The sequence below is a fragment of the Mustela nivalis genome (genome assembly GCF_964662115.1).
Source record: "Mustela nivalis genome assembly, chromosome: 3".
Lineage (NCBI taxonomy): Eukaryota > Metazoa > Chordata > Mammalia > Carnivora > Mustelidae > Mustela > Mustela nivalis.
Window position 1 is genome coordinate 130332344 of NC_139022.1, and position 14719 is coordinate 130347062.

General features: G+C 42.4%; 1 protein-coding gene across 4 annotated transcripts in view; it reads left to right on the top strand.

Moving 5' to 3' along the window:
• Positions 1 to 14719, top strand: part of ATP10B (ATPase phospholipid transporting 10B (putative)) — a 262323-nt gene that overhangs the window by 163586 nt on the left and 84018 nt on the right. The window contains exon 1 of one of the 4 annotated variants that reach the window (XM_082724637.1): positions 530 to 1053. The exons of the other annotated variants lie outside the window; for them this stretch is intronic. Within the exon in view, the coding sequence (XP_082580763.1) occupies positions 668 to 1053 (386 nt within the window). The 5' untranslated portion in view covers positions 530 to 667. Of the gene's footprint in view, positions 1 to 529; positions 1054 to 14719 lie in introns of those variants that run through there. 4 annotated transcript variants of the gene reach the window in all.

Below are 14719 nucleotides of genomic sequence, written 5' to 3' on the forward strand. Positions count from 1 at the left end.
CTCAGCGGAGAGCCTGCTTCCCTCTCTCTCTCTCTGCCTGCCTCTCCATCTACTTGTGATTTCTCTCTGTCAAACAAATAAATAAAATCTTTAAAAAAAAAATCTTTTTAAAAAATCTTAAAAAAAATTTTTTTTTTTAATAAAATTGACTAGATCATCTCAGGAGACCAAGTTTAAGAGCAGCTCTTTGGAGAGTGAGTGACAGGCTATGTCTCCTATACAAGAAAATGTATACCATTTTTTATATATACCATTTTTAAAGCATCTGAGGCTTCTTGTTTTTAAAACTTCACCAGGTAGGTTTTAGGACCTAGAGTTGGCACACCTGCTCTTGGCTGCCTGGGTGGAAAAGGAAGATCCCCATGGGTGCTGTCGATATTCCAAGAGGCGGAGTCTCAAGAGGTAGAAGGAAGTGGCCTGGCAGGTGCACACCTGTTCTCTGCAAGCTTTTTCCTTGTCATTTCTCACCTGGCGTTTGTAAATCAGCTTTTTATTTTTCATTTTCCTTTTGAAAGAAGAGAGAGAAATTTCCAGCAGAGAAGGCAAGTAAAAGATGTCAGGGACATGACTCACTGGCAGCTCAACAATGGGACTGATTAGGGAAAAATTCTTTTATGGGGAACTCATGTGCCGTGCTATGAGAATTAAAGAGACGAATTGAGCCGAGATGAGAAAGGAAGGGAAGAAAGGGTGGAAAAGGAAAGAAGACAAGAAACGAGTGGTAGTCTCCAACCTGCCCTTTGAAGGATGGTCCTGCAAAGAGAATCCCAACAGGCATTATTGTGGAAATCAAATTAAGACCAGCAAGTACACTGTGTTGTCCTTCATACCCAAGAACATCTTTGAACAGCTACACCGCTTTGCCAATCTCTATTTTCTGGGAATTGTGGTTCTGAATTTTGTCCCTGTGGTCAATGCTTTCCAGCCTGAGGTGAGCATGATACCAATCTGTATCATTCTGGCGGTCACTGCCATCAAGGATGCTTGGGAAGACCTCCGGAGGTACAAATCTGATAAAGTGATCAATAACCAAGAGTGTATCATCTATCGCAGGTAAAGCAAAACCCACTGGGGAAGTCTTGTGGGCCCAGCTCTGATATTTCTATGGCTTCTGCCACTACCGCTACGGTTGATAGAGATGGAATAGGGAGAGAGCATTATTTTATTTCAGTGAAGCTGTTTAATTCTCCACAGTCAGAATTATGATCTAAAAGCAAAAACCAGATTTAAAAAAAAAAAAAAGAGTCTTGAATCCATTGCTTATTTTTTGTAAAGATTTTTATTTATTTATTTATTTACTTACTTATTTATTTGAGAGAGAGAGTCTGCAAGCGAGGGGAGGGAGAGGGACAAGCAGACTTTGCACTGAGCATGGAGCCCCAGGCAGGGCTCATCTTGCAACCCTGAGATCATGACCTGAGCCATAACTAAGAGTCAGACACTTAATAGACTGAGCCACACAGGCACCCCTTGAAACCGCTGTTTATTAAAATTAAGAGGTCTTTATTATGTGATATTTTCTTTGGTGCTTCAAATGTGTTTAACATTTAAGAATTTTGCATAAATTTTCATCCGCTCTTAGTCTGGTGTTACTATGCACTGGAGCATATCTGGAGAACTTTAGATGGAACAGGCATCACTCTTTTTCAGGAGAGCTGTAGAGCATTTTTTTATTAGATGCACTGGAAACACACACTGCCTGAATCAAACTGCTCATTAACTACGCGACCTTAGGCAGGTGACCCAAATTCTCTGAGCCTCATTTTGTCACCTATAAAATTGAAATCCTTCCTGGGGTGATCGTGAGAATTGCATTATTGGAAAGTGCTTAGCACTATGCCTGATATATAATAAATGCTCAATACACAAGCTGTAATTGCTTTATTTTTAGACTATAAAACTCATGTTAGCTCCATCATCAAGGCTTTCCTTAAGATTTCTCTTTGATGTCATCCCAACAAAAGCAAAAACTGTGAACCACCGGTCTTGCCACATTTTTCAAAGTTATTTCATACATGCTATTGTTTTACAAAGATTCCACTGATGGTTGTTAGGGAAAGGAAATGCACTTGGTCAGTCATATCCATATCCTTCTTTAGTGAAAGAGAAAAAGATAAGAGTTGTTGTAGGTCTTAACTTTATGACTGCACATGTAGCCAACAAAGAAGCAAGGAAGTCAAGTCTGGGCTTGCAGAGCAACTGCCTGCCGTGACTGAGAGCTTTCTGGGCTAGCAGTCTGAAGCCATTGATGACTGAGTCGCGAGCAGGGACGGTCTTGACTTTTTTGGCAGGTGAGAAAAACATCCATTCTCTCAAAGGTCTCAAAGGGCACCATCCCTCTGACTTTATCAACCTCAACTCAGCAGAAGTTCTGCCATCACTTTGGTCACTCTTAAAATGAAAAGGACTGGCTTCAAGGTGTGCGCTACAGCGTTTTAGTGGCTTCCGTCTCAGGAGGGTTTCAATTCCCCAGGGAAATGGAGGGTGACGGACTTGGAGCTGGCCGATGAAAGGTTCTATAAGAGACCATTGAATACAAGGGACTCATTTGTTCCAGGGCACCTCTATGAAAAACTCTACTCCCTCCCTCAGCAGTAGCTGTACTTCTGGTCTTTTTGCTTGCAGGGCCACAGCTGCATGTCTAAAGAAGTTAATCGGAAGTGTGTGTGTGTGTTTGTGTGTGTGTGTGTTTGTGTGTGTGTGTGTTCAGCTAAATCTAATTGTCTTGATTGTTGTTAGCACACTGAACATCTAGAGATGAGATTTAGTCGTTCCTCACCTTTGAATAATAAAATTATAAAGAAAGGGAAAATAATTGTCAGGTTGCCTTTCTTTGAAGAGACTGTCAACCAGTCCACCCCATCACTTTTTGTTTGTTCCTTTTCTCCTTTGTTGTTTTTCTCAGAGAAGACATACAGGGGTAAGCCAGGAAACTGTTTCTTTAGGGAAGAATGAGTGTGGACACCTCAATTAGCCTGATCCTATTCTCCCTCATCTGCCAGAAATCCTCTGCCCTAAGCCTCCTAGAGTCATGGGCCTGTTCCTGGGAATAATCTCAGTGTTGATCAGACCCTAGACTGACCTGTGCTGGGAGCTGGTCTGACATAGGCCACACTGTTGTTCTGTTCTCCAAATAGCTTCCAGGGAACAGTGAAAAACGGAGGCAATAGCAATCCTAGCAAAAAGGGACCTTGGTCCACAGGTTCACTGGCAGTGAGGGACATAAGAGGTTTTATAATAGCAGTATTTCCCAAAATGTATTCAGTGGGATAATAATGAAAAAGAGGTAGTCTCTGAAAAAAAAGGCATTTATGATCAAAAAATAATACATTGGCCCTCCTAACCTGTGCTCCACGAGGGAACTGAGAAAAGAGACACCATAAAGAAATCTGTCCATCCTTAACTCCGTGTTGCTCCTAACTTACTTAACTTGGAAATTTTTTTCTAACATATATTAACATCTCAATTTGGGGAATTTTACCTTCTTCAATATAACAAAATAATTGACTACAGGGCCAGGCAGGTAATTGAATGAATGAAGTGGACTAGATACAAAAAGGAAAGCGATATTATCTGTGTACTAACAAGTGGGAACAGATCCTCCGCATCAGTGCTAGGATGAGCGAGGGAATGGTGAGCACTCTGGCAAACGGGGGGACCCACATTCTCATATCAGGAGGCAGAGCTGACCACCATATGGAAATACAGACCTAGTGTTGCCAGATTGTCTGAATTTTGTTAAAAGAGCTTAGAAGTTAACATTTTTATTTTAAATAACCTGATATTTAAATGAAATAATCTGATATAATTTTTTCAAATACTTCATGCCCATTTGTTTGGCCTGAAGTTCTTATTTTGCCTGTGAGTCCCTAATTTTCAAACTTTGCTTTAGCCTCTGGCCCTAGGAATCTGGAGTCTCTGAAAAAGAATAATTAGATTCTTCTTTTGAGATTCATCTTCAGTGAAGGAACCTCTTAACCTCTTTGCGCAGGGATGGGGTGTAACTTTGAAGTGAGAATACAGGCCTGGTATTCAGTAGATCTAAACTTGAAGCCCACATCTATGACTGACTACTAATAATAGCTTAGAAAAGTCATTTAATTCTCTGGATCTGTTTCCACTTTTGTAAGACTTGGGAGTCAGACTAGATCTTGTCCTGTGAAATGGGCTCTGAAGGAAGAGAATCCACAACCAAATAAATTCGAGAAATAGAACATACTTGACATTTCTCTTGAATCTAACTATGCACAGCAATATAATAAAGGTCCTAGGAGGACACTCCATAAGTAACCTGTCCAATTTTGTTTAATTCAGTTGTGTCTGTTGGACTACTCTCTACTGTAAGCAGCAGAAACCAATTCAAAATTTTTTTAATTTTTTATTTCTTTTCAGCGTAACAGTATTCATTGTTTTTGTACCACACCCAGTACTCCATGCAATCCGTGCCCTCTCTAATACCCACCACCTGGTTCCCCCAACATCCTACCCTCCGCCCCTTCAAAACCCTCAGATCATTTTTTAGAGTCCATAGTCTCTCATGGTTCACCTCCCCTTCCAATTCCCCTCAACTCCCTTATTCAAATTTAAGCAACAAATAGACTTGTTGGTTTAAGTCACTACAAATGTTCTGAGGTGGTCAGGTGATCATATATAGTTCAGTCTGCTTTCTAGATCTAGAACTTAGCTGTCCTTTTCATTCAGTTTCCTCTGCATTATCTTTACCCCTGGCAGACTTCCCTCATGGCAGTGAAACGGCTGCAGCAGCTCCAGCCTTCACGTCTGCATGTTGTAACTCACAAAGGGAAAAAGAAAGGTACTTCTGGAAGTATTCTTGCAAGGGCAAGGAAGCTTGTTTTCCCAAACCTCCTCACACCTCAGTGACCCCAATGGTTCACATGCTCATCCTTGAACCAATCCCTTTGAGTAGGAGACAGGATTATGTGAACTAAATTTAACTGAATCACAGTCCAGCATGAAGACCATTTCCCTGAATGCATATGTGCTACCCAGAGAAGATGTAAAACCCAAATGAAAATAATAATAATAATAATAATAATAATAATAATAAAGTAGTTTCTAAGAGAAGGGGGAACAGATATTGAAAAGACCACCTCTAGGGACTCAATACCGTCTTCTTAAAATATGTTTGAGCCTAAACTCTTTGTAAATTGCTTTGCACATATTAACAGGAGCATATAGTCTTGGGGACACTCTGTAAGGTTCAGTAAGGTTCTTCCAACTCTGAATCAATTATTGATTCTATAGAAGACCCTGGAATAGGAAGCTAGGAAATTCTAGGTAAATGTTAGTTATTACTTTAATTGATGGATGCAGAAGGACATTTCCTTTTGCCAAATATTGATGCCACATGATAGGGCGTCAGGCAAAGAGTACAGTATCTAAGAGGACAATTTGTTTTTTGAGAACCATGTAAAAGCTTATATCTCAAGCAGTAACTCTATCTATTTTGTCTCAGCATCACACATTTGAGAAATGCTGCCTGTGTGTGTGTGTGTGTGTGTGTGTGTGTGTGTGTGTGTGTGTACATACACATGAGTGTCACTGAATTCTAGGGCCCTTAGAATTTTGCTCAACCCAATTCTATGCATCATGCAGCCCAGACTTGTTTATACTGCGAAAGACTCCTTTTGCAAACAGCAGAAGCCTTGTTAACAGAATTACAATCCTGTTAGAGCATATTCTTTTAATATAGCAACTGTGCTTGTGGTCTAAAGGTGACCCATTAATCAGATTTATGGAATGACTTCAAGAAGAGATTAGCTTCAGAATTGTATTAGCTTACTTTCTCCCAGGGCTCAGTTTAATGAATCTAGGAACCATACCCAGCAAGAGATTTCTATCCTTCCATTCAGCTTAGTAAATTTTTGTTTGTATTCAGAAAACATGCAGTAAGGAAGCAGGGGTGTGAACAGAGGAGATCTGCGATGAGGTTTGTTCCCACATGATAATGAAACTAAAGCCCTCCCATGTCTCAGCAGCAGTTGGTCACTCATTTGTTCCCAAATGTTCATTTGGGATCTATGTGTGTACACCACATAGTAGGCCCTGAGAAGATCCCATGGGTTCTCAGTCCAGGGATCACAAGGAACTTGTAAACAGCTACCTTGTCCCATGCATATGCACAAAGGGCACAGGCATTAAGGGGATGAGGTGATGCATCTGCCTGCAGAAAACATCAAGGTCGAGGGAAGCCTTCCCTGAAGAGATGACATTTCAAGAGGCATTAGAACATGAGCAGCATTTAAATGGGCACAGGAAATGCTTTTTAGCTCATAGCCTGTTCATGCGTCAACTAAAGGTTGTATGTGTGGCTTATGCTGGTATCAAAAAAACACGATCAAGAAACATCAGAAATTTAGAAGAATGGCTCAGATTAGAGATTTTGAAATTCTGGCTCTTTTACCAATTCTTGCCTAGAAGTCAGGTGGCCACTGTAACAGACACTACAGGAGAGTGGCCAGTCTTCCGACAGCATGGCACTGAGGGCCTGATTTCCCAGCAGTGACCAGCTCTACTGGGAAGAAAGAGGCCTGACCTACAACCTGTTTTTAGTTGTATGTCAGTCCCCTTTAATGCCAGAGCCCCTACTGGAAAGCCTGAGAATGCAGAAACCAGAAGTCCTGGTCCTGGGTCTGCCACTAATTAACTGTACGACATCAGGGAAGCCACTTAAGCAGTTGGGGCCCCATTTGTCTCATCTTTAAAGAGTGGCCATAATCTCTATGGCGTATTTTTAAAAACACACAGTTGACATACCAGAGGGCTTGAAAATAACAGAGCTATAGAAACAAACTATACAATGCGTGCCAAAGGAGGGTGAAAAATGAGTGTTAACGATGGCATTTAAAATGCGACCTCTTACTGGATGCTTGGCGTCAAGGACTTTGGCCTCAGACCTAGGATTGTCCAGAACTGCCACATACCAAAGCCGTGACTGTGTGTAGTGATTTGATCCCTTGAAACTTCATTTCAACCCCTATAAAGTGGGAACAATACTAGCTCCCAATTCTTAGGGAACTGCGGAGGGAATGAGATCATCTTTATAAATTGTTTAACTTCCTGTTTGCACCATAAGTAGTACTAAGTACTTTTTTCCTTAATTTCCAGTGACTTCAACTCTAATTTTTTCAGCGTCAGGCCCAGCCTGAGTCTTTAACTTTCATGCTACACTCCACACACATACAAGGGAGGAATCACTCATGTTAGTATTGAAAAACAAGGCTCTGCTCCCTTCTTTCTATTCCATGTGGCAGAATCTGAAACCTGAAATCAAGAATCCCCTCTGGAACCTGGCCCTCTCTCCCCCTCCTCCCTTTTCACAGAGTACCTAAGCACACCCACACCAACAGTCACATTCAGTTAAAGGATCCAGATGGCCTCGATTAGCCCACAACCAAGGGCACTTTGTCCAACCCAACTTCTAACACAGAGCATGCATTAGAATGTCATACATGTGTGGTTCTTAACAAGGCAGTGGTTTGGACCCCATTTCACTATTATTTCCTCGAAATAATGGCTTTCACTATTATTTCCTCGAAATAATGGCTTTCACTATTATTTCCTCGAAATAATGGCTCTTTGAAAAACCTGAAGGAGAGGAGATGGTTGATAAGACAGAATTCAGGCTTTGCCAGGGGTATTCCAACATTGAGATACATAAAAACACTTTTCTCTAAAACTATGTCCCTGGGTTGCTGTGGGTGCTGATTGAGAGAATGTATGTTAAATGCTTAGCATAGTGCCTGACGCTCAGTAGCCTTCAGAAAATGTTAGCTATAATCATGATAGCCAGGAGTTACCATGAGCTTGACCCAAGACGATTAAGGAAGAAATGCCAATGGCTGGCATTTGAAACCACATGAGAGAAGACAAACTCTATAGCTAAAGAACTTGAACTCCAAGCTCTTGAACAGAACAAAATGGGCCTGAGGGAAAAATCTGAAAAATGCAAACAACAGACAAATGTCTAGTGTCATCTGAAGCATGGCCATGAAAAGCACCGCTGGCTGGAGTTTATGGCTCCGCAGCCCACTGCATTCATCCCACACATCTTTGCTCTGCATTTAGCATCAGCAAACTAGGCTCCGCTCTGAAGCGTCAATTTTACAAGCACCCCTGCTACCTCCCCTGAGCTCACAGAAGGCCATAAACTATTTGGGCCAATTCAACTTGTCATTTCAGCATCGAATGCATTAGGTCTTCTCCAAGACTCAGTGGATGGACAGTCATAAAACAAGAATCCAGGTGTCCCCGAAGCTCTGACCTCATGTCAATGGGCATGATTTATATTTTGGCAGGTAGGGATTTATAGCCTCTGTTAAGGAGCTCACAGTTCCAAAAGGTGAGGCTCCTATTTTCAACCTGGCTCTAGTTGTTTAGGTCACCAGTTTCTGAGGCTTCATCTGCATGGTAGCTCACTCCCAAACAGAACCAAGAGACCACATCAAACCATGAAGCTTCCATGTCTGTCACTTATATGTCGAAATAGACACACCTGTGTCACCTTATGCAAGTTAGAAAACCTTTCTGGGCCTGCTTTCTCCTTTATGAAATGGAGATAATGGTAATAATAAAGATTGTTTCGTTATTAGGTAATATAATGTAGCTAAATAGTAATGTAGCTTAAGTGCTGGGCAGAAGATAGATAAGCATATTGTGTTGTATTGTGTTGTGTTGTGTTGTGTTGTGTTGTGTTGTATATTACCAGAAGTCTCCCCCTGGCAAGTCCATAACAAAAAGAGAGAGACTAGATATCAAAATGGCTAAAAGTTTAGGAAAAGCTTCTCTTCTGCTGCCTCATATTCAAAACAAATCTGCACAGAATCAGTTACTAAATACTTACCAAACACTTCCCCATATGCTAGTCATCCCCCACCAGATCCTATGTAGGAACAAAAACATAAAGCTCAGGGGCCATCCCACCTCTCCACAAGTCTATTACATTGTTCAAAGTAAAAGAGACATGAAACAGTTAGGAAATAGGACCACAGAATGTCAGGAAATGGGGCAGAGAGAGGTGCACTACTGATATTCAGTGCCCAGAGTTGAAAGTGAAAGGTCACATTTACATCTGCAGCGGCTCGAGGAAGGGCTTTTGGGGTGACCTCTCGTGCCTTCAGTACTCCCAGGCTTCTCCATAATCTGGGAATGTGACCTTGATGGATTGCACCTGTTCGTCTCTTGTCCCCTGAGCATCGTGTTTCAATGGCCATCACTGCTTTGTGCCATTCTGTGCTCATTTCTGCTTTCTGTGTGGGGCAGGTGTGTGCACAAAGAGGTCAAAGAGTGGACTGTCCCTTGGAGCTTTGATACAAAGATGGGACTCAGTATAAAGAAGGACTTTAATAACAAACGTGACTGGTTGTGTTAGGCTCATTGGCCTCTGGGTGAGGTCACATTAATACATATACCCTAGTGACACTTAACCCCAAACTGCTGATTTGGGACATGTTCTCCCACCCTAATTTCAAGCCACCCCAAGAAATGCCTAAGCATCCTCAGATATAGGGACTGTCACTGTGTCTCTCAATATTTCCAGTCAAACCAGAAATCAAGGTACCCTGCCACTCCTCTGGCCCCCCACTATCCCTTTCTGGTACTTTTCTTAGTCCAGTAAGCCTGAAGCCCTCTCACTTGTGGGCTGTAGCTGACAGGTGGATACAGAGGGGAAGGAACAGCCAGGCAGGGCGCACTCACAACCCCGGCTCAGGCTGTCTTTAACAGAAATGCTTTAGCTTCTGTTCTATTTCCTGGAGCCAGGTCAGGGACAGAGGCCACACAACCCTTTATCTCTTTGTCCCTTTTCAAATCTTCTATACCTTCTTGCCACTTTCCTCCCCCAGGGGAAAATAAAGAAGAAGAAGAAGAAAACACCTCATTCATATGAGATCATAAAAATAGACAATTTCGCCCTCTCTAGTCTACCGTCTCCACAGCAGTGAACCTGTTTGCTCCAAGCTAATAATAACTACAATGATAATAATAGCAGTAGGAATTGCCATTTGCTGTGCAGTCATTAAACACTTCTCATACATTATTTTAGTTAGCTCTCACTATAACCTATAGAATTTATTTCAGTTGTCCTATTTGATAGATGAATAAATTGAGGGTCAGACAATAAGGCAGTAGATTCAGAGCAGTACCACATGTAAGAGATAGCTCCAGGTTTCAAATCAGGCTCACCTGACTCCAAAACTTTTAACCATTCTCTGGTACTGCCTCTACCTCAACACACCACTGGCAAACCAATAGGACATTACAAGTATTCCTGAGGCAGCCACAGGGCCCTGAGTTCTCTTCCTTGGCACCAGGGAAAGCGCATAGGTTCTAGAGCAAACTTTGTTACTGTGTACCTTGCCCAGGTCACTCCTAGCCTCAGTTTCCTTACCTGAATAATAGGAGTAGAATTGGAAATCCATCAAATCCCTTCTCTCCTATTTTGTTGTTGTTGTTGTTCATTAAGATTTTCATCACCATACACAAGGTCATCTGGATTTTCTCCTATGTTAACTTCTGAAAGTCTTATAGTTCTGTGTTTTGCATTTAGGTCTATGATAAATTTTGAGTTAATTTGGGGGAAAGGTACAAGGTCTGTGTCTAAATTCATTTGTTTGTCTGTGGACATCCAGTTCTAGCACCATTTGTTGAAAAGACTATCTTTCCTCCATTATATTGCCTTTGGTCCTCTGTCAAAGATCAGTTGAGAGTGTGTGTGTGTGTGCTTCTGAGTTATCTCTTCTGTACCATTGATCTGTTTATCTGTTCTTTCACCAATACCACACCGCCTTGATTACTGCAGCTTGAAGTCCTGAAGTCAGATAGTGATAGTCCTCCAATTTTGCTCTCCTTTAATAGCATGTTGGCTATTCTGGATCTTTTGCCCCTTTGTATCAACTTTAGAATCAGTGTGTCATCATTTGCAAATGAACTTGTTGGACAGCACTGATTTTTTTCTTTTTTTAGATTTTATTTATTTATCAGAGGGGGGGGGGAGAGCAAGCACAGGCAGACAGAATGGCAGGCAGACGGAGAAGCAGGCTCCCTGCTGAGCAAGGAGCCCTATGTGGGACTCGATCCCAGGACGCTGGGATCATGACCTGAGCCAAAGGCAGCTGCTTAACCAACTGAGCCACCCAGGTGTCCCTGGACAGCACTGATTTTAAAGGTATTCTTTCCTGGGAGTTTGTACCAGTAGCCGGAGCCCTAAGTCTTCAATCAGCTAGATTGAGTCCCTCTTTTCTGAACTTGGGAAAAGGATTCAGTTTTTAGAGTTTCCTGTGTTTGCATATTGTGTCGCTGGGCCTGCCATAAAATGCAATCATGGGCATAAAATGGGTGTCCCAGCTGTGAAGGAGAAGCGCTGGGCCTGGCAGAGCAGGGAGTTAGCCCTCACCATGATATTAAGAACCATCGTCATTGTCCCTGTCCTCATCATCGGCATCATCATCATCATCCTCAAAGGAGCTTGTATTTATTGAGTACTTACCAAGGGCAAAGCCCCGAGCTCAGTCCCGGTCATGGGTCATGTCACCAAACCTTCCAACAAGCCTCTGAGGCAAGCGCACCTATTACTGTCAACTGAAAAAACAAAGGCTCCGCGAGGTTAAATAACTTGCCCAGGTTCACATGGGTAATAAGCTGCGACGCGGAACTTCAAACCCACCCTTAACCCCTCCACTATACTCATTCTCCCTGGCATTCCTCTTCCACCCTGGGGTAGGAATGTGGACTCTTCTACATCTGCCATTCAAGCTTCTGGAAGGACAGCTGAGGTCAGCTCATCATCCTGTTTTGAATAGATAGTCCCACAGACAACCAAACCTCCTGAGAAATCCTCTCTCCTCTAGTTCCTTGAAACTCTTTTGGTAAAACCCACACACTTGATGAATGGAGCCTTAAGCCTCCGCTCCTTCCCCATCTCCCTCCTTTCGCCTGCCTCCCCGTGGCATCCAGTTGGTTACAAACCTCTCTTGCTGTTTATTTCCCTCTTAATAAGCCCCATCTCCTCTCGGAAAGCCATTTAGCACGGCTCCACTTAATTTCTCCTCGAAGCAGAATCTGCCAGATGGAGTCTTCATCCCAAGCCATGTTGATTTGTCTTATTTTTAAACAGCAGTGAACACCCCATGAAACTAAAATAGCAGTCGGTCCCCAGGTGGGACTCACTGAGCAAGGAGGTGATCAAGAGCGCGTGGAGTCATCCACCTGAGGCAGCTGTTCCGAATGACTTCCTCAGGTGGCGCCCAGCCAGCTGCTGGCCACATCTGGGTGTCACTCAATGCAGGAGCATGCTGCTTTTCCGCGTCAGCTGGGCTCAGCCACTCATCACTTCCTCTGGCTGGACCCCGTTTGGCTATGCATCCTTGCCTTTCCCACAAACATACTCACACTCCTGACTATTGGGGAGACAAAATGGACCCAGAGGACCAAGAGACCAGCACAAAATGGCCAAATGAAGCAATGAAATGTCTCATTTTTTACCCTGATATTTCTATCTCCAAAATACCTGATTTTTTATCTCCAAAAATTTCTTTAAAATTTGACTCTGATTCTAGAACTAACTATATTTGATTTAATATAAATATAATTCATCAAATTATGTATCAGCTATTGCTAAACCATATCCCTACACACACACACACACACACACACACACACCAGGTTTTTTAAAGCTAACATCCCAAAATCATGTTGATTCTATAGCTTCCTTATCCCAGACACACATAATAGGTTGTATGCATCAAGGCATATGTGCCTCTGTTTCAGGTGTACACTCACAAAGATGGGCAGTCTCTTTCATAAGATAGGATAGGCCTACAACAGGGACTAAGGATGTTTCTTTACTTCCACATGTCATCCTAAGAAAGGATTAACCTAAAGGAAAGACAGAAGTGATAGTTACTAGTAAGGCAGTGACTTCCCTGGGATCTGAGGAATAATAGAAATCAGAGACTGGTTTGACTTTCTGCATCTTGGGTGGCTCCCTGACCTCATTATACCCAGCATCCCAGTGGAAATTGACAACATTCAATCCCAGCTCACAGAAGTGACTGCTTGTAAAAATGTATATACCATAAGCTCATCTCCATAACTCTCCCTCGTCCATAACCTTAAGAGCCCAGAGCCCATAATAAGCAGTGGAGTCTGTTATTAGAAGGTGAAAGAATGAGGGATGACTATGTGGTTCAGTTGGTTAAGCGTTTGCCTTTGGCTTGGGTCGTGATCCTAAGGTCCTGGGACAGAGCTCTGCATCAGGTTCCCTCTTCAGTGGAGAGCCTGCTTCTCCCTCTTTCTTTGTTGCTCCCCCTGCTTGTGCTCTCTCTTTCTCTGTCAAATAAATTTAAAAAATCTTTTTACTAAAAAAAAGGCAGTGTTCATAGATAAGGGTATGCTGGCCTTGCCTCTGATATGCCTATGTATGCAGCAATTCCAACTAGCATTTGCAAATCTTCTGAACCAGTGTGTTCTGGAAGCTTTGGCAATGAGGATGTTGCTCAGAATCTAAGGCATTTTCACTAAACTCAATTTCAAATACCAGGCAGAACACTGAGATTATAGGGATCAACTGATACCCACCATCCCCAAAGGCATTACCTGATAGGACACAGAAGTCAAAGCTGGGAGGTGGGGAAGAATGTGGACAGGTTGAGTGATAATCCTTTATTCCTTGGGTGAATTTTGCTATAACATTTAGGAATTTTTTGTTTTGTTTTAAGCGCCCTCTCAAAAAGAAGAACAACAAAAGCAGTAGAGAAAGCTAGTCGTTCTTTGACTGTGTGAGGTTCCTTCTCCCACAGAGAGTAGGGGCCATTCCAATTCCTTTAGGTGGCCTTATACTCAAACATTTATACTCTGAAGAAAAAAAACAAATCCTTCCCGGAATCAGCAGAGAGACCATAAATTATTTGACAGTAATATTCACATTTCTGGCGGAGGAGTAGCCACCCCAAATACATCAAGAAACAAAAAGGTATATTTCCAAAATGCCACTGAGAAAAAAAATGAGGGGTACTGTCCCTATTCTTTACAGGAAAAACAAGTGGTAAAATAAGTTGATGGAATCAAAAAAGTGTTTAGAAACCTGTTAAATGTCTTTCCATGGAAAGAAGCACTATTACTATTACTAAAATGCCACAGGTGCATTGCCCCCCCCAAATCCTCAGAAGTGGTGGCATTAGTCATGTGGATGATATTGCCCATGGACTGATTATACCAGTGGCTGCTTTACTGTGCTTTCTGGAGCCATGGGAATGTCCACAGAATTCTGTGGGTCTTTAGCATGGCAAGATGCTCCCCAGTACTAATGTCCCTGATTATCTTATAGATTCAGATCAGACCTTTCCTTGATTGGTCTTCCAAATGAAACCACACTCATTTCAGGGGATTAGGAGAGCCTCTGCATAGATCTTTTATGACAAGAACAATGGTGTCTTAGCAGGGCTTATCTGAGGTTCTCCAGAGGGCACCAAAGAAGAAAAGAAGACCTCAAACCCTTACCCACTTTAGGGACTTTTATGAAGTTAAAAAGGAAAAGCAAAATTCCAGTCACATCTCTTTTCCTGTGAAAGAGTAGCCTTGTCATGACCAGGGCACCCAGATTCCAACAGAAACATTAACATGCCAGGGGGACTCAGCACCAGTGGAGAAAAACAGCCAAGAACCTGCTTCCCTGGGCCTGACTGGGCTCAGAGGTACCCAG